This window comes from Azolla caroliniana, unplaced genomic scaffold (genome assembly GCF_043228905.1).
Source record: "Azolla caroliniana isolate FFs.n. ecotype wild unplaced genomic scaffold, voAzoCaro1.0.p SCAF_21, whole genome shotgun sequence".
Classification (NCBI taxonomy): Eukaryota; Viridiplantae; Streptophyta; class Polypodiopsida; order Salviniales; family Salviniaceae; genus Azolla; species Azolla caroliniana.
In genome coordinates this window covers 3,460,595-3,479,282 of record NW_028230456.1, presented here as the reverse complement: position 1 = coordinate 3,479,282, position 18,688 = coordinate 3,460,595, and the positions used below count along the sequence as shown (strand labels likewise).

The 18,688-nt window shown below is 38.9% G+C and overlaps 1 protein-coding gene across 2 annotated transcripts; it reads right to left on the bottom strand.

The window, feature by feature from the left end:
* Positions 1–3,900: 3,900 nt before the first annotated feature.
* LOC147850375 (gibberellin 3-beta-dioxygenase 1-like) lies at positions 3,901–6,342 on the bottom strand. Of its 2 annotated transcripts, XM_087336092.1 has the most exons (4): positions 5,645–6,342; positions 4,983–5,316; positions 4,501–4,770; positions 3,901–4,144 (listed from the first exon to the last, which is right to left on the bottom strand). In XM_087336092.1, exons 1-3 carry the CDS (start codon positions 6,193–6,195, stop codon positions 4,507–4,509), a joined length of 1,149 nt encoding a protein of 382 aa, XP_087192218.1. In that variant the 5' UTR covers positions 6,196–6,342; the 3' UTR covers positions 3,901–4,144; positions 4,501–4,506. The 2 variants fall into 2 exon arrangements, with proteins under 2 accessions (XP_087192218.1, XP_087192217.1); XM_087336091.1 differs by lacking the exon at positions 3,901–4,144 and having other exon boundaries at positions 4,358–4,770.
* Between the last annotated feature and the right edge of the window lie 12,346 nt (positions 6,343–18,688).

Sequence of the window (18,688 nt, the reverse complement as noted above, 5' to 3'; positions counted from 1 at the left end):
AAATTTGCTTCATTTTGTATTATCATGTATTTCGCATTATCATGTATTATCAGGTAATAGATAATGCATTATCATGTATTATCAGGTAATAGATAATGCATTATCATGTATTTCGCAATAATTGATATCAATGGTGGAAATAAATGTACGAAGAAAGATCAATTTAGTTGCAACAACATTGTACATGATGTCTGATATAATATAACGTAAAAATTCTAGATTATTTGCCTTTCATAAGGTAAAGAAAAAATGGAGATGTAATCTCATTTAGAAATTGATACTTAATTTATGCTCTCTACTAATGGGGGCCTTCCCTAACTTGTAATTTGAGAGAGACTCCAAGAAAGAAATGGAAGCATAATTCCTTTTAGAAATTTACTCATGGGGCTTTCCATAACTTGTAGTTGTAATTTGAGAGTCTCCAAGAAAAAAATGGAGGCATAATAATCCGTTTTAGAAATTTACTCATGGGGCTTTCAATAACTTCTAAGTTGAGAGAGACCACATATGACTTCATGAGGTAACATGTACATTTGCACAAGCATCGAGATTGACATAATTATAGGACTTGTAGAGAAACAAGTTTCTATTAAGAACCAAATTACAAACTAGTTTGAGTAACTTTGTAATCTTGTTGGTGACTCGAGGGTATGAATTGTCAATATATTCGAAATTGAAGAAGAAAACCCTGTGTAAGGACTCATCAATATTATGTTTGCTTCTTAACTAAGTCTAGCCAAGTTTTGGAATTCTAGACGACTTCATGGAAAATGGATCACAACTTCGGATTGTTCTATCATTGAGAGAGGAAAGGGATCATAATTACATTTCAAATTGGATGGAATAAAATAACTTGGCGACATACATTAAGTTGCTCATTGAGTTTTATAGCTAAGCCAACTAACCTTGAATGGTTAAAAAAGAGATGCTTTTTATATGGTTAGCACAAATTCACCAATCTATATGACTATGCCATTTATATCATTAGTTTTGAAGGCATGCTGAAAACTCCCTTGATTGCAATATTCAATTATAAATAATATTTATCTAGTTGGTACAATGTTGTGTGCAAAAAAGTGTTGATGAAACAAGCACAAGGTAAATGGATTTGCGCTCTAGACTTCCTAGTGTGTTGGCAACTACACGACCAAGTTCGTATCACCCTATCAAGTCTACACAAAATGCTAGATGACTTTTGTGTTGCATATGAATTGTTCTTTTTTTTTCTCCAAAAAAACTTCTTCCATTAGTTATAAAATTTTACAGATCGGATTGTTATATACAAATCCTTGTAGGGACACGATAGTTCCATCTTATGTGATCCGACCATGAGCCATCATATTGCCTCTTTACAATAGCTACAAATTCACGCCATATCTCTTGCATTAACGTTATTGGATGCATGGTTTGGTTGGAGAAGACTCGTCTACATCGCTGTTTCCATAGAATCCAAAGAGTTATTGGGCTGACCAATTCCAACACAACTTGAGGTTTGACATTAATAGGAGTTGAGTGGATATTGTTGATGGTGGAAAAAAGAACCTCTTGTGCATTTATCACCAAAGTTATCCCCTTTTCATGATGTTCATATATGTCAACTAGGGCCTACCATGATAACCAACATACATTTCTCCACTTGATTGTGCCTTGCACCTAGCATACTTGCAATAGGCGGCCAACCCCCCCCCCCCCCCCCATATTCGATGAGTCTCTAGGCAGTCCCACAAAGTGTGTCAGATTGATTTTGTTGCATTTGGGCACACTATAGAATTAGGAGAGCTAAGGTTCCCATGTTGCCACACTCCAACCGGTAGTGACTTATGTATTAATAGCCATTGGAACATGGTAATTCGCCTAGCATGTTGTTGTGTCCAGATTTTCTACCAAAACTTCGTGATAATTGTATGAGGAACATGATATGTGTGCCATACCTTTGCAGCAGTTGGCTTGCGGGCGGTTTGAGCGGTTAGAAGGTGGCAACCCAATGTAGTCATGACTTGGAAGAAAGGGATGGCTTTGCTTCCTTGACTCGCATAAGGATCATGCCACGTCCATTGCAAAGGGTCCCAACTAACCTTACGTACCCATGTGTTTTCATGATTACATATGTGCATATGAATTGCTTGTGTTTGCTAATAGATGATAAATAATAATTCATTTTGACATTGTGAAATGCATATAAGAGATCAAAACCAGCCTAGTTAGCTTCTTGTTCTTACTCATTTTATAGTTTATACAAAGGTACCCATTTGGGTTGGCTTAGCTAAAAAGGGTGTGCTAAAAGGGACAAAGGAACACACGCACACCACATTTCCCCCTTGAGAGAAACAAGAGACTGAGGAGCAGGAACAGGAATAGGAGCAATGCTTGTTGAAGGAGGGGGAGCATCTGTGGAGATAGAGCCCCCCAAGTGGTATCCATGTTGGTAGGTTTTGAATGTACATCAATGGATGATTCTAGTGGGAGGTGAGGGTTACGCCCATAGAGTGCTCGAAAAGGGTTGATTTGTGTTGACGCCTATACAGATGTATTGTAGGCGTGGGTGATCAAAGGCAAGATTTGATCCTAGGTTTTGTGGCATGGATCAATGTAAGCGGCAATTTCCTTCTTGAGGGTCTTGTTGAGGCGTTTGGTGAGGCCATTTGTCTGAGGATGGTATGGGGACGTAAACATCTACTGGACACCGAGTTGAGCTGCAACGACATTGAGGAGATCTCCATGGAACTGGTGACCCTGATCAGATGATAGTTGGACGGGGCTAGTGACGGAAAACAAGTTATCAATTGGAGGATAGAGATCAATCCCTCCTGTGGACTAAGGGCCACTTGGACGAGGCTAGTGACGGAAAACGAGCTAGCAATTGGCGGATAGAGATCAATCCCTCATGTGGACTGAGGGCCACTTGGACGAGGTTAGTGACGGAAAACGAGCTAACAATTGGCGGATAGAGATCAATCCCTCTTGTGGACTGAGGGCCACTTAGACTTGGTAGAGGTGGGAGACAAGAGGGCTATAGGCGGATAGAGATCAATCAATCCTATGGACTGAGGGTCACCTGGACTTGGTTAAGGTGGGGGACATGAGGGCTACAAGAGGATAGAGATCAATCGCTCTTGGGGACTGAGGGACACCTAGACTTGATTGATGTGGGGGACAGGAGGGCTATCATGTAGGAAGGGGATTGGAGAAACTCGTGGGACAAGAAGTTAGTGGGCAACCTAAGGTGAGGGGGAAGAGGTGGATACTTGGACGTGGGGAACTGGTGCCCGCTTCTCCACCAATATGTGAACTGCACATAAGAGATGAAAACCAACCTAGTTAGCTTCTTACTTCTTACTCAATTTATAGTTTATACAAAGGTACACATTTGGGTTGGCTTAGCTAAAAAGGGCGTGCTAAAAGGGGGGCACAAAGGAACAATACATTACTCTTTCTATAACAAAGTTACAATAGTTAGGGTAGGTTTGTAAGCTTAAATTAGTAAAGATTGTTGTAGAGAGAGTAATGTGTTGATAGTGAATGACCTATTGGCAATAGTGTGGTTCAACTCAAACAGAGTTTTGAGTTTCAACCTTAAGTTGTTTTAAAAAATTGAAACTTTAGTGATCATGACTTAGAAACCGTTTAAACTAAACCATTTAAGAGATTCTCAAGCCTAAGCTGAATTGATTAAGACATCGTCAAACCCAAACCATTTAAATTGTAAAAAATTTATCAATCAATTTGCATAAACGATAACATTGAAACTCATCACTTTAAAATATGAAGCAAAAAATGTAAAATGTGAGAACAAAGTTCTAACGATTTGATTACATGAAAACAAAAAGTCATAACTCACAAGAGGTTGATGAAATTAATAAACATAAAGGCGACAAACCATTATGTCAATTGATCTTTTGAGCTAATTAAATCACGGTTTTGAAATGGATATATTGCAAACTACCAAAGCGAAATAATTTGAAATCAAACCAAATGACATCAACTTGATACAAGTTGGTAACGTAGTTGCTTGGACATTTCAAGGTGAAGGGTCCGAATCCTTTAACCTTGTCCATGTTTCTTCAATTGTCCCCTCGAGCACAAATTGATCTTTAACAACTAGCTTCTTCCTATGCTTGTAAAATTGATATCTTGGAAGCTCCTTCTCTATTCAATTTATAAATAATGTTTGAATGTTGGATTATCTAAATCCCGTCAATTTTATGAACCCTTGGACTACAAACACATTTCTATGGTGACTTGATTCATTAAAACTTTTCTAGTTTTTTTTCGTGAACCATGTGGGCATTGGGCACACGTACATCACCACCTTACTGACTCTTTATCATCATTGCATGATACAATGATTTGACAAAAGTTAAGAAGAAAGATAAGCAACAAGTGCATATGAAAAGTCTATCCATAGAAAATGTATACAATGCCAAACAATACTAGTGATGAACATGGTAACATTCTAAAGTGGTATTATACAAAACAATTACATGGGTGTTAGTTTCCTACTAGATCTCAAATGTAATTGCTATGATGCCATTTAGCCTTGAGGTAATCTAGAGTTCCCATGAAATGAATGGTTTTTGCATGTAGAAACTCTATCCACTTTGTTGGCCCATACATAGGTTGTTGCTCGAATGATGATTTCACAACTTCATGAGGGGAGTTGATAGTCTTATGGAGAGGGGGCCCACATAGATAAGCTATGCTTAGCCTAGGCCTCGTCTTATTTGTAATTGCCCTATGCACAATGCTCTTGTATTTGTCATTACTTAGGACCTGGAAGTTAAAAAGATGAAGAGGTAAGTTGAAATTAGCTAAAATTGTATACCTAAGTGTACATGAATTCATGTTTATATTTCACAAACATTTGTTTGAAACTTATCATCACATGAAATGTAGCATTTGATTTTTTAGGTGTGTGATACTTAATGAGGGCTTGTCTTTTAGGAACAAAATTTATTGAAAATGTGAGGGTTTAAGATACTTACTTGAAGCATATCACCAACATGGATGACAAGAGAACCTTGCAACGGGGGTACACGAATCCAATCACCATATTTATATATTTCTAATCCTGTAACCTCCCCTTGGTTGAGAATGGTGAGACATGTTGAGTCTGTGTGGGCTGGAAGGCCCATGGTCATCAATGGGTTAGGGCATGGAGGGTAGTGATTAAGTTGTAATGCTGCATAACAATCTTCTTCAGGAATGAATTGCTCACTCTTAAATTGGTCCATGTCAATCCCCAAACCAATAAGGATTTTACTCAATAGCTTTCCTGACAATTTTTTCATTGCAACATCATAGTCTTCAAATGTTTCCCTATAGGCAAAAGATAAGAATGTTTTACTTATTAAAGTTAAGAGAAAGCAAACAACATAAATGACCATTTGGATAATTGTTAAGTTACATCTTAAATGATTTCACTTGTACTACCATATGACTTCTTTCAACCAATGCTGACCTTATAATAGATTTTAATACCCATATGCCAATTTTATTGATAAAAAAAGGAAGTTGTTTTAGCGCAATACTAAAAATCACCTACATTTGTGTTATTGAAGGTTTTTTTAATGTTCAACCATCCATATAAGAGTTTTTGTAAGTTTGTTACATGGACACAAATATATTCATTTAACATATTGCACACCTGAATTCATTGTCTTCTCCTCCACAAATTCTATTTGTGGTATCAACTATAGATGAGCTAGGATGTCCCATCATAGTGAAGCCCTCAACCCACATGAGCTTCTTAAAGAATTTTGCAATTACTGGCTTACCATATCCTTCAAAAGTTTCATCCTTTCTAAGAGCCCTCATTTTCATGTCAAGTGGAAGAGAAAAGAGCTTCATTGATTTCTCCCTCATTGTGTTTATTAAATTGGGGGGGACACCATGGTTTGTTACATAGAAAATGCCCCATTTCTCACAAGCATCAGTAAGCTTCTCAATGATTGAACACGTGTCTCCCTCGTTCATATCAATGATGGGTATTTGAATATTTGATGGGGATTGATATGTATCTTCATGGATGCATGAAGGTCTATCTTGCTCGGGCCAAATATATGAGTTGGGTAAGGTGTCAATTGGAATTGAGTAAATTTGATTTGGATCTGGATCTAAGAATGATGACTTAGGAGGTTGATGGAAGGGGAAGGGGGATGGAGATGGGGTTGGGCGAGAAAGCAAAGTGGTGGACATTCTTATAGAAAAAGGATAAACACTTGGAAAGTAAGTTGTCTTACAAGGGGTAAGTATTGGGAGGGGGGATCAGTTGTATTGGAAGAAAGAAGCAAGACTAGAGATGAAGGAAGTGAAGCACCAATAAGCTGATTCCTCTTTAATGAGTGTTTGCATTTTTATAGGCCCTTGGGGGGAAGGGGGGAGGAGAGATTAGAATAAGGATTGGCACTTGAGAAACAAACAAACCAACCAACCCAAGTGAGTATGTAGAATTTCTAGAGGCAATGATGTGCAAGGAAGAAAACAAGGGCTACAAAAAGAAAGCATAAAAAGAATTTGAAGGGTTTGGAACCTTGGGGATGGGAGAGAGAGAGAGAGAGAGAGAGATTGATTTTGTCTTATTATGTGACAAAAGCAAACGTCTCTACTCTCTCTCTCTCTCTCTCTCTCTCTCTCTCTCTCTCTCTCTCTATGATCCACTATGTAAAAAGGAACCTTTAAAGTGAAGCTCCCTTAAATACAATAAAAATAAGTAGGCGAGAGATTTTTTGTAAACCTAAGATGCTTTTGAGATTTAATGATAAGGCAACCTTTGTATTTGCCATTCAATTCATTTTCTTAATCATGAGGTGCAACATGAATGGCAATGAGAGTGAGAGAGTGCTGCCGACCCCATGCATCGAACCATCTTATATCTAATTGTGCGTGGATTAAAGTATAATTGGGTGTGAGAGAGCTAATCATGAAAAAGCAATTGTATTCTCAATGCCAAATTCCAATCTTTTTTTAGTATATATGTGTGTGAGGGAATGGATTCATTAATAATGAATCTGTTCAAAATGCCATTCGGAAAGATAGAGGCTGGAAAGTGAGAGAAGGAGAGAAAATGACATTGACACTTGGAATGATAAAGTGAGAGGGGGGTAGGGGTGGGGGTGTTTCAATTATCACTTTTGTGTGTGCATGTCTAATTCTTAATTGGAGTGCTAATTTTCTATTGTTTTATGCTTGCCGACTCTAACTTCAAGATTTGGAAACATCTAAGTTTGATACACAATCGAGATTGCAAGCTTGCTCATGAAAAAAAGATACAACTGCATAGAAAAGTCCCACAATCTTTTGCTTGCTAGGATACCTCATTCCCTAATTCCTACGCTTAAAACCAACAAGGTATACCTAGCATGTTTGTGTACACATGTAGGTGGTGGATATCATTGTATAGCAACGTCTTGGGCACCATTAGAATACCAAATGCTTGAGTACTATGTTCAACACCTAAATATCTATGACTATCTAGTGAAATATAGATATGTGTGGATCTCTAACCCAAGGCCTACAAGTTAATTAATATCTCTAACCATCTAGTACACGAGAGAAAGAGAAAGAGGGTATCTGCACAATTTATACAACCCAACCTAAATTAATTAATTAATTATTTAAAAATATCCTCCATTGGTATTAAAATTAAAGTGGCCAAAGCCAATATACAAATAGTCTATAATATTTTCCATCTCAACTAGTATAGATCATCCGAGAAAGGACCAAAGGTAAATGTTAGCATCAATCTCAATGTTCATCACCGAAAGAGATGTTGTTCTAGATTTAATATCAATGTTCATCACTGCTGCCAAGAACAAATACTGCTTAAGATGTGTAGGAGAACTATCATCTTTGGTTCAACTTCAAGCTTGCCCTTATTATCCAACAAAAGTAATCCTATATTAGATGTTAAATGCATGAATTCTAACATGTCAACTGATCTGATCTTAAATCACCATTAAGAAGGAAGAATGGTATAGCAAGATCACAACAATGTTTTCCATTAGAAGATATGCATTTTAATGCAACAACCTGTTTTTTCTACTCCTGAAAATCTCGAGTTAGAAATACATACAAAACGTTATCCTTCTCATCTCTGCTTAGCTTAAAAAGACTCATTAAAACATTCATGTGTTGTAAAGCAAGGTAGAACAACCCAACCTAAAATTAGTGATGGAGTTTGATTTTATGTTGTAGGTATTGGGGATCGCTTTATATGTTGGACATGCACACCACTTTCATGGTTCATGGCTATTGGCTCTTCAATGTGTCTCATTACCTATGTAAACAATGATAGTGAATTAGTTGTAATAATGTTTCGTGGAAAGTTGTAGCAATGTGTCACCTATGTTAACACACACAATTAATATAACTGTATGTTTAAGTTATATATATAGAGAGATTTTATTATCGTATATAGGGTCAAATATGAAGAATGAGACAAAAAATATAACATTTTCAAGTGAGAGAGGGAGAGGGGAACAAGAGAATTGTGATGTACAAGATGAGGCCAGGTCCATGGTCAAGATTGAGACTTTGGTAATGCCACAACAGGTTAGAAATGACCAATGAGACCAAAGTGAAACATTTTCACGTAGTGCGTATGGCGTTCGTGATTGGCTTGCAATTTAGAGTGCACAGTATTACTATGAGAGAAATGTTAGAGAGATCAAGGCTGAAATTTTGGGGAGCTAGAACTCAAATGTGATAGAGGTTAAGTATAGTAGAATAAACTATGGTTGGAGCTAAACATGCATAGTCAATGAATCCCCTTATTAGTGTCAATAAACTATGGTTGGAGTTAAACATGCATTGTTAATGAATTTCCTTATTAGTGCCCCAACACCCCATCTCACATTTGTGAGAATGTACAATTAATGTAGTGGGGCAAATGATGAAGAAGGGGATAGGTTCTAGGATGTATACGTGAGTGCAACATATGTAATAGAAAGTGAGATTAAGTTCTATGGGGTATATTGTCCTTAAAAAAGTTGCCTTTATGTCACCTAGTCTTACAACACACTAGCGGGTATACCTTGCCATAAGATGCTTACTATTGTAGGGACAACAAGGTTTTTGTGCATTATCACATTGTTTTAATATCATACTATGTTGTGAAAAGAGTTCAATTCAAACCATCATCGTACATTCCTACAACGTCACTAGTCATAACTATGATACAACTCGACTACGGAAAAGATGGAATTCTCCTCACCACAAAATTCATCTTCATGTTTGTTGGCCCACCAACTCCTCGCATTTTCACACAATTTCCTAGAAAAAGAATTTTGTTTTATAGAAACATGTCTTTTAGTAAAAAATGGTATATCATTCTAATCAATTTCTATTATTTTATGCATGGAACTCAACCTTGGCATACTACTAGAAGCAATCCATGGACATTGGTGGCAATAGGGATGGGTTCACTGCTTGCCGATATATAGCCATATGGGTCGGTGTTTGTAGGGAGTAGCAAGTAGTAGGCAAAAGTGTAGCATCATTAAAAGGATAAGGACATCCTCCCTTCTCTAGGTCCTCACCTCCTCTCTCTCATGTTGTGTTTGTCTGTACTATCTCCCAAACTTACTAGGATTCCCTTGGGTGCTAGATTGTTTCTCTCCATTGTCACTCAATCTTAGCATAAGTGACACATTAGACATTTCTTCCTAGGTCTCTTCCTTTTTAGCTTCTATATCGACTTGTGCACCATCCATTTCCAAAGCTATAGAATGTGTTCTACACAAAGCAAAGGTATTCCTTAGCATAAAAATATCTTACATCCTTACTTGCATTGTCCTATACTCATGCTTTACTACATTAATAAATCATTTTCTTGATAAAAAGAAACAAGATTTGGGGTACAACCATGGTATCTTGTTTCATGTAGGAAAGTAAGAAATGAGCACCACTTTTATGAATCTTAGGAATTAGCCAAAAGTCATTTACATTGAATTTGTACACATGACAAAATGTCCATGACCTAGGTGACGTGTAGTAATTTGGGTGGAAATTTTACATACTTGTTTGTCAGCATTGTAATATTCTAGGTATCAATCAATGCAAATGCCAAAAGTGGGTGCTCATTAGGGAACTAATAATCTCATCAATAAGATGAGGATAGCTATTTGAAACATTTGGTACTATCTGTGCACTACATGCATATGTGAATGAGAATATGAAAATGCCATGTTTTGTGTGCTTTGAACTTACGTATAAACCTTAACACGCTCTCTACTAAAAGTTATGTACTTTTTAAACTTTATTTATTTATTTAGGATACTTTTATTATTTTTTAAAATGTGGCCAGAGTTCCACCTTGATTTGATGATATTCTAACAATTGGCCTATCTTTAAGTTGCTCTTCATATTTGAAACATTTTACAGTAAACTCTTGGAACAACCCTTAGAAGTTAGTAGTGTGAAATCCCTCTTTTTCACAATCATGGAACCTTCCACATTGGTGTCTTATGCTTAAATGGCGTACATTTGTGTGACATTGTTTTTGGTGCAAAATGTTAGGTTATTTTATGGCAGACAACCCATAAAAGGTATTAATACCCCACTTGAAATGGTAGAGGCTCTCAAAATGGGAGAATCAGTATGGTAAGAAGAAGGATATGGTGAAGGAGGTAATAAATGTAATATACATGGTACAACAACCGTCATTGCTTTCACTCCAGCGCACCCAAGGGTGGTGGTGGACATATACAAGGGCTGTGCAAACCAGACGGCTCAATAACGGAGGACAAGGATGAGATTCTGCATATGGTAACACAATACTACTATCATGACTTGCTCGCACCTATGCATATGCGGCAAAAAACGGAGCTGGCTGAGAGAGTGATGGCTTGCATTCACCCCAAGGTCACCCATGAGATGGAAGTTGTGCTCGATAGCCCCAAATTTTCTCGATTAGAACTCTCGGAGGCACTTAGGGATTTGTGGAGAGGAGCATACCCCGGCCCTGATGGTCTCTCACGAGTTTTTTTTGAGATTCATTGGGAAACTGTTATCCCATCAGTGGAAGCTAGGATTAAGGAGATTTGGTCCTCAGGAGCGATGCCAACTGGCCTGGCGGAGGGGATGATCTATCTCATCCCTAAAGCGGTAGGGCGAAGCCTCGAGCTGCGCTAATGGCGTCCAATCACGATCCTTAACACGATATATAAGACACTCGCAAAAGTCCTAGCTAGGCAGATAACAAGCTTCCTACCGGACATCATACATGAGAATCAAACAAGGTTGTCCTTTAGGGATGATCTATCTCATCCCTAAAGCAACAGGGCGAAGCCTCGAGCTGCGCCAATGGCGTCCAATCACGATCCTTAACATGATATACAAGATACTCGCAAAAGTCCTAGCTAGGCAGATAACAAGCTTCCTATTGGACATCATACATGATAATCAAGCATGGTTGTGCTGCTTCTCTAGGAAGTTATGGCATTGGTAGATCGCACCGCATCGAGCTCGACTATTTTGATGTTAGACTTTGAGAAGGCCTACGACAGGGTGTTATGGCCCTTTTTGGAAAGAGTGATGAGAGCTATGGGCCTTCCCCCGCAATGGAGGAATTGCACTTCTGCACTCTATCGAACTGCTACCAGTAGCGTGTTGGTATCTGGTGCTAGGGGCCCCACCTTCCAACTACATTGCTCAGTGAGGCAAGGTTGTCCTCTAGCCCCATATCTCTATCTATTTGTAACCGAGGCTTTCTCGGCCTACTTACAAGCACCAAGCAACGGACTGAGGAGATTGCACATCCCCAATGTGACGGAGGATCTTCTGTTATCTAAATATGCCGACGATACAGTCCTTTTCTTGTAGGGCAATGATGCAAATTTGTAGCGAGCTGAACATCTTGTTGAAGACTTTTGTCAGTCTGTTGGTGCCAAGATCAATTGAGATAAAACCCAAGGCCTTTGGTTCAATGAATAAGAGAAGCCAAGGTGGCATCCCCATGCTGATTTTGCATGGGTCCCTGATGGGACGACATTCAAGTACCTCAGATTTACGATGGGGAGGACAATCCCCAAGGGAGCGCAATTGTCCCATTTGCAAGCCAAACTAAGCAAGAAGTTGAACCAATGGAGCAGGTTTAAACTATCCTTAGCTGGTAGGGTTCTTATTGCGAACAAAGTGATGGTCGCCACCATGTGGCACTCAGTCTCGTGCTGGATTATGGACCCTTCAGGCTTGCACGCGATTAAGGCTGCCATCAGGGGGTTTATATGGTCAGGTAAGGACAACCCGATGGTTGCCGCCAGAGTGTCATGGCATTGGTTAACACAACTGTGGGCCAAAGGGGGGCTTGGCCTCATAGACCCCTTAATGCAGAGCCGAGCATTGCTAGCCAAAATGGTGGTTCGTTGCCTCTTGCCAGGTAAGGGGTGTTGGAAGGTTCTACTTCGCAATAGGTTGTAGGCAGGGACTCCCAAGTATGGTAGGCCTTGGTCCGACTCCTTGAATTGGTGTTGCACAAGCGGAGTCCCTCCCAAGATGGCTTGTCTTCTGGAGGAGAGGGTCGAACTCCATCTTGTAGGCATGGTGTCACGTACAACATCATTTGGTCAAGCACACGACGGAGACACTAATCGAGTGGTCTAGACAACCATTATTTTGGAACCCTCAGGTACGAACAAGTGACGGCATGATGTTAGGCCTAGGACGGGGAAAGATGGCGCAAACAGGGCTTCACTCTTTAGATGATTGGAGACGCATGGTGGCTTTAGGAGGAGCCTAGGAGGTCCCATTCCCTCCCCTCAGGGGAGCCATGAAGATGCAGAGATTGATAGTTGAGGCAGTTGATAGGGTTCCAATGGGGGAGGTGAGAGAAAATGCTTGGTTCGGTCTCTTTGATGAGGCTGGAAGGGTTAAGGCGCTGAAGGGCGTGGGCGGATCGGGAAGAGACAGGATTTTTGGGGAGAGTCAGAGTAGGGGCTCTTGGCACCCAATCCGCATGGTGGCGCAGGTTGGTAACATCTGGAAGAGGAAGACAGACCCGGATGTGTCAGGAACAGTACTAAGACAGAGAAGGAATTAGTACTAAACGAAGGATTAGTACTATGAGAGGTGTAGAACTTCTTCGAGAGAAGGAAGAAGTGAGCGAGACGGAGAGAAAAAGAGAGATCGAGAGAGGGAGAGAGTGATGATAAGAAATATATGTATTATGTGAAGAGAATATACAATGGTGGCTAAAAGGCTTAAGACTGGCGTTGAACCAATTTGGTTCAACATAATGCCTAGTGCCCTCTTTTATAGTGTTTTCAGGAGTAATCCTGAAGCTTCTAGAATGTTCCAGAGAAATCTGGAATATACACTAATTTCCTATAATAAAATGTAAATGAAAATAATATTCTATGTATTACAATAGATGATCTAATGGTCAAGAGCTCGACCCATATAACCTAAGGTCATGGGTTCGAGTCTTGCCATATCATGACAGGATGTTGCTAAGGTGGAACCCCATTGGAATTTATGGGTATATGGTTGTTGTCCCCTCATTGAACTAGAATGGGACCTAGGGGATTTCAGGTGGAAACATGATGGCAGATTTCGCCATTTCTTCGAGTACAACACTAAACTGGGTCAGACCTTTCAACTACAGCTAGACGACCCCTTATGCAATGGCTGGCGTACATTGGGCATCCATGATGAGGTGCTCATTACCTTTTGGAAAGGTCTCTGACGTCTCCACTTGCCGGAAAAGATAAAGTTTTTTTGGTGGCAAATCGGTCATAATGTGGTTCCTGTTGGTGAATGGCTAGGTAAACGTGGCGGCCCGTTAGGCTGCCCACTTTGTCATTCACCTATTGAGACTCTGAGGCATTGTTATTGCCCTCACGCTCAAAAGGTATGGGATAGAGTGACTCGCCTCCTTGTGGCATGTGAAGTGGAAGGAACAACATCGTGGAGTGTTGTGGCATAGCTTGATCACTCCGTTGATAGGTGGACGGATGCCTTCAATGTGGATAGTTGGTGCTACGTATGCATGAGGCAAAATCGCCAAGATTCGATTTGAGAGAGGCTTGCAGTCCGCATCCCCTAGGTTCTCGGACATTTGGATGTTGATCGCAGGCTTCACCCTGTGGTATGTATGGAAAGGCGTTGCCTAAAGGTCTTCCAGGATCTGGTGCGGCCCCCGGAGGAAGTGATCATGGACATATGGTTTGTGCTTATTAGCTGCCTACGAGGGCAATTGGACGAGGTTTTCAGCCATTCCACTGACGTGGGTACTGCCCGTTTGTGCTTTTGGCAGAAATGGCGGAACACGCCTATGGTGACACAAGGAGGAAGTGGCCCGAGGTGGAACTACCAACCCCCACGCTGGCTGTTTTCGGCTCACTTACCACCCTCCCTTCGCTGTCGACCCCAAGAGTTGTCTCGTACTAGCCATCATTGAAGGGCACCGTTTTAGCTGTAGGTACTTACATTAAGCAGTCAGTCTGTAACTAGTCTTATTTTCTTGAACTTGATTGGAGGGAGATTCCCCGATCTATGTTTAAGCCTCCTTGTATAGTCTCTTTGTAATAACCATTCCTAACTAATGGGAAAGTAGCTTCATTTTGAAAATAAAATAAAATATTCGTGGTACAACTAATAGATCATGCTAAGGAGATGGGAAATGTAAGAGGCAATGGAGAAGCGAAGGCCACATACAAGATATTTGGAATTATTAATTAAAAACTATCAAGGGGTATAAATAAAGATAAGAAAAGAAAAACACAACACAGTTTAGTGAATTGGGGAGGGATGACACATCAGGGGCGAGTAAAGTTGCTTTGTGATGTATTGAACATAATAAGAGGTTGATGTTTCTAAGCCAACAAAATCATGTGTTCAACATAAATCTTATACACATTTGGGAGATCTTTTTCCAAGATTTCATAGAAACACTAGCATTAGAGGAGAGGGAGTAGTGAAGATCCAAGGGTTTAATAATGACGAAAGTTGACAATATGGAATGTGGGAGGGCTTTTTTCTCGTTTTAGAGTGGAATCTGGATGAGTTGTAGGATCCTTTGAATCTTTATAGTTAATGGGATAATTTAAGGATCACAAAAATGTTGGATCTCCTATAAAGGTTTATCAGTTGTTCTATACAAGCATAAATCCTAATCACTATTTTGACATTTTTTATGTTTATTGGAGATCTTTATCAACCATGAGTTGTGATAAAAGATAATTGTGGTTGAGACATTCTATGAAGGACAATATTTACGAATACAAATAAAGGGATAAGAACAAGAACAAGATTATAAAATGAGTGCATAAGAAGCTAAAACAAGGGTGTAATTGGTGTTGATCTCCTTGATTTTAACAAGGGAGATCTATAACCCTTTATATACATGGAGTTATCACATGCTTACCAATTCCTACACACCACCTTAGACTCCCCATATACTCGACTCCCTAATACCAACAAATGGAAACTAATGTACAAGATTTGAGTATACATATACATGGCTATGCCATTATCCCCTCCTTTATCATCATGGATCAACTTCCAAGTTGTGTAGGTTTGTGTGGATAAAGCAAATGAAAATCATGAACTACCTTTGGAGCATTGGTCAAGTGATTAACAAGTTCCCACATGGTTTTTGAGAGTGCGCAACCTTTCCTTCTTATGAGATTTTTCTTAATCTTCTTCTTCTCTACTCCCTTTACTTGGGGTTTTAGGGCTTCTTCTTCGAATTTTAAGGTTTGTTTCTTCTTTTCCTCAACATATTTGAGATTTGAGGGTTTTCTTCTTCATCATCTTCATGAAAGTTTAGGTTCTTTCTTCCTTTTCTTATTTTCTTTCCACTCGAGAGTGTTTAGGGTTTGCCTCACTCGATGAAAGTGGCTCAAAGTGGAACGAGGATACTCTCTCAACAATGAAGGTGGGCGTAGCCGTTGATGGTAGGCAAGGCCTCGTCGAAGTCTACTTAGCTTGGATCCTAGCAATGAACCTACCGTACCCAAATCTCTTCTAATAATTCATTGTATCACTTCTCGTTACCATTATTGTGCTTATTCACGACATATCTTTTGTAAACCCTACATTATAAAAGGATTTCTTGTATATTCGTGAATCTAGATCTCAATTATATACGAGTTAATTTTGATCTTAATCTTGTGTACTTGTGTTAACCAAGTGTATTAAACCTAATCCCATGTGCTAATCTCTCCTAAGTACATACCATATTCAAGCCCAAATCGATGGAATGTGGATGCCACAATATGGGCTACGATATCATCGGTGGTTCTATGGAATATTTGGATAGGTCGATGCCAAAATGTGTTTAAGCAAATAAAGCAAAATCCTGTTCATTGTGTGAAGGAAATCTGGTTGATGCTTATCTCAACTCTAAAAGGTCAATATGCCTCCTTCATGGGTAATGAAGATATGATTTTTCTGAAACAACAATCCTTTAAAGGCAAATGGAAGGATTTACTAGTTTTTGTGGAGAGAAATGACAAAATGGAATGGCAATATGTACCCCCACGATGGTTGTTCCCTCCATAGGTGGAGGTTCGTTTCAATTTTGACGTAAGGGGGGATATCTTACCCGCCACTAAAATGTACCATTATAGGTTTGTATTTGCTTATTGCATTGGTAATGGAAACTATGGCGTAGTTAAAAATAAATAAATAAATAATCTCTCCTAAGTACAAGTTCCCCTATGTTCATATCCTCCCAATCTTCACGTCCTCTTAACTTCACGTCCTCATTGGTCCAAGATCCCTGTGGTCTTGCTTGAGTAGCACATGCACACGCATTTACGCGATACCGATAGAAATACATAGCCACACTAAAGTAGGGATAGAATGCATAGTTGGCAAAGAAGGGTGTGGCACCAATCGAGGAATGAAGAGTATCATTGTAGGCCAAACCCAACTAATAGGAGAGATTGAACCACTCAACTTGTTGATAACTCACCATACATTGAATGTATTGTTCAAAATGGCATTACTATATATTCAAATTCTCCATATCATATTCAAAATGTGGTCTTCCATTCATCAACATGTTTAATACGAACCAAAATGTAAAAATGTAAGTGCCTCTAAGATCAATTATGGAAAATATGTGTCCAATTTGGAATTGGTCGAGGAGCCCGAGAATCAATAGCATCACGTAAAGATTTTGCTTGTCGACCTAGTTGAAGCTTTGATAATGGACATATAGACACAATGAACCGTCCTTCTTTTTAACAAACAATATAGGTGTCATTCAAATATTGGAATGTCCTCAAAGTTACAAACTTATTTTCTCTGAGATTGGGTAGTCAATTTTCTGATGCTTGATTGCAGAGTTCCTCAAGTCTTCATCTAAGACTAGTTGAGCATTTGAAGGAAAAAGGTGTCTTACTAAAGTAAAAATAAATGATGTCTAGATCATAATTCTAATTTATATGCATGAGTGGATGAGAGAATGGAGAATAATGAAGCCCACAATGTGGTGGCAACATGTGATACAAATGGGTTTGTATCCTAGTTTTTCGTTTGGGGCTAAGATATTTTTCTAGTTGGTCATAATAGGCATTCACCCATAAGGGTCGCCATAAGAAAGCAAAATATTCTTGTTAGAAACGTAGTAGGTATCACTTTATTATTTGCCTCCTGGCAATATCTATTTGGACATATTTCTACAGTGTGAGCTTCTATAACAAGGTTCTCAATACCTCAACTTCAACATTTATTTTCATGGGTCACCTCGATTATGTATAGCTTGTTATTGGGATTAAAACATGGTTAAGATGTATTTTCATGGTTTAGGGTTTACAAGAAAAGTTTAAGAGGGACTTGGATATATCATATCCTCCATCTTTCATCGGAGCTAGATCCCTTGATTGTTTCCTTACTATTGACCATCAGAATTAAACATCAGTGTTGGAGGCCTCCCATACAATCCATAAATAGCAATATTCCTCAATGAGTCACATTAATAAACCATACAAGTCATTCAGAGAGGAGGAGAGACAAAGAACAAATCAATAAATGATGAAAAACATTACATTAGAAAGAGAGGGGAAGAATCCATCAATGATCAAAATTAGTGTAGTGAATATTCAATAAAAAAGGCAAAAATAGTGGTTCTTAATTTTCTCTATGAAAGATACTACAAAGGCTAATAACTCTATAATTGGGTTGTCAAATCTAAATTTTGTTGTAGGTTGGAGAAGATCTTGTGAAGCATATTGTTGTTGTATAGAAACGGGACCATCTAGTAAAGAGTATCATGAATTTTGCCTAGGAAAAAAGATATCATGGAACATATGCACACAAAAAGCCACCATTTAAGTACACATTTTTGGGGAATGATTTAAAGTATACATCCATGCACGAATATATATTATGCCATTATGTCTAGATATGAGGCTTTAACATATTCATGTGAAATAAAATTGTTGACTATCTCCTCTCATATGAGATCGATAATATAAAGATGTATTTAAATTTCTCTTATTGTGTGGGTGATCTTTTAGCATTTATGTGTTTATTCCATTCGATGTAGTCTCTCCATAGGAAACAAAGTGAATCCGTACTACTACTATTAGGCTCATCTAAAACATTCCTGGTCACCCTCCGTTTGAAATTTAAGCATGCGGAGAAACAAGTCTTTACGACAAGATGTTGTCAAGATTATGAAGGCAACCACTCACAGATTATTCCTTTCTAATGACTAATTAGAAATCTCCAACCACATTGA

Excerpts from the sequence above, each read along its gene's own strand:
- LOC147850375 (XM_087336092.1), bottom strand. The coding sequence starts at position 6,195 with ATGTCCACCACTTTGCTTTCTCGCCCAACCCCATCTCCATCCCCCTTC. Across the intron at positions 5,317-5,644 it reads GGAGAAGACAATGAATTCAG|GGAAACATTTGAAGACTATG; the intron begins GTGTGCAATATG and ends TTTTGCCTATAG. Across the intron at positions 4,771-4,982 it reads ATGTTGGTGATATGCTTCAA|GTCCTAAGTAATGACAAATA; the intron begins GTAAGTATCTTA and ends TTTAACTTCCAG.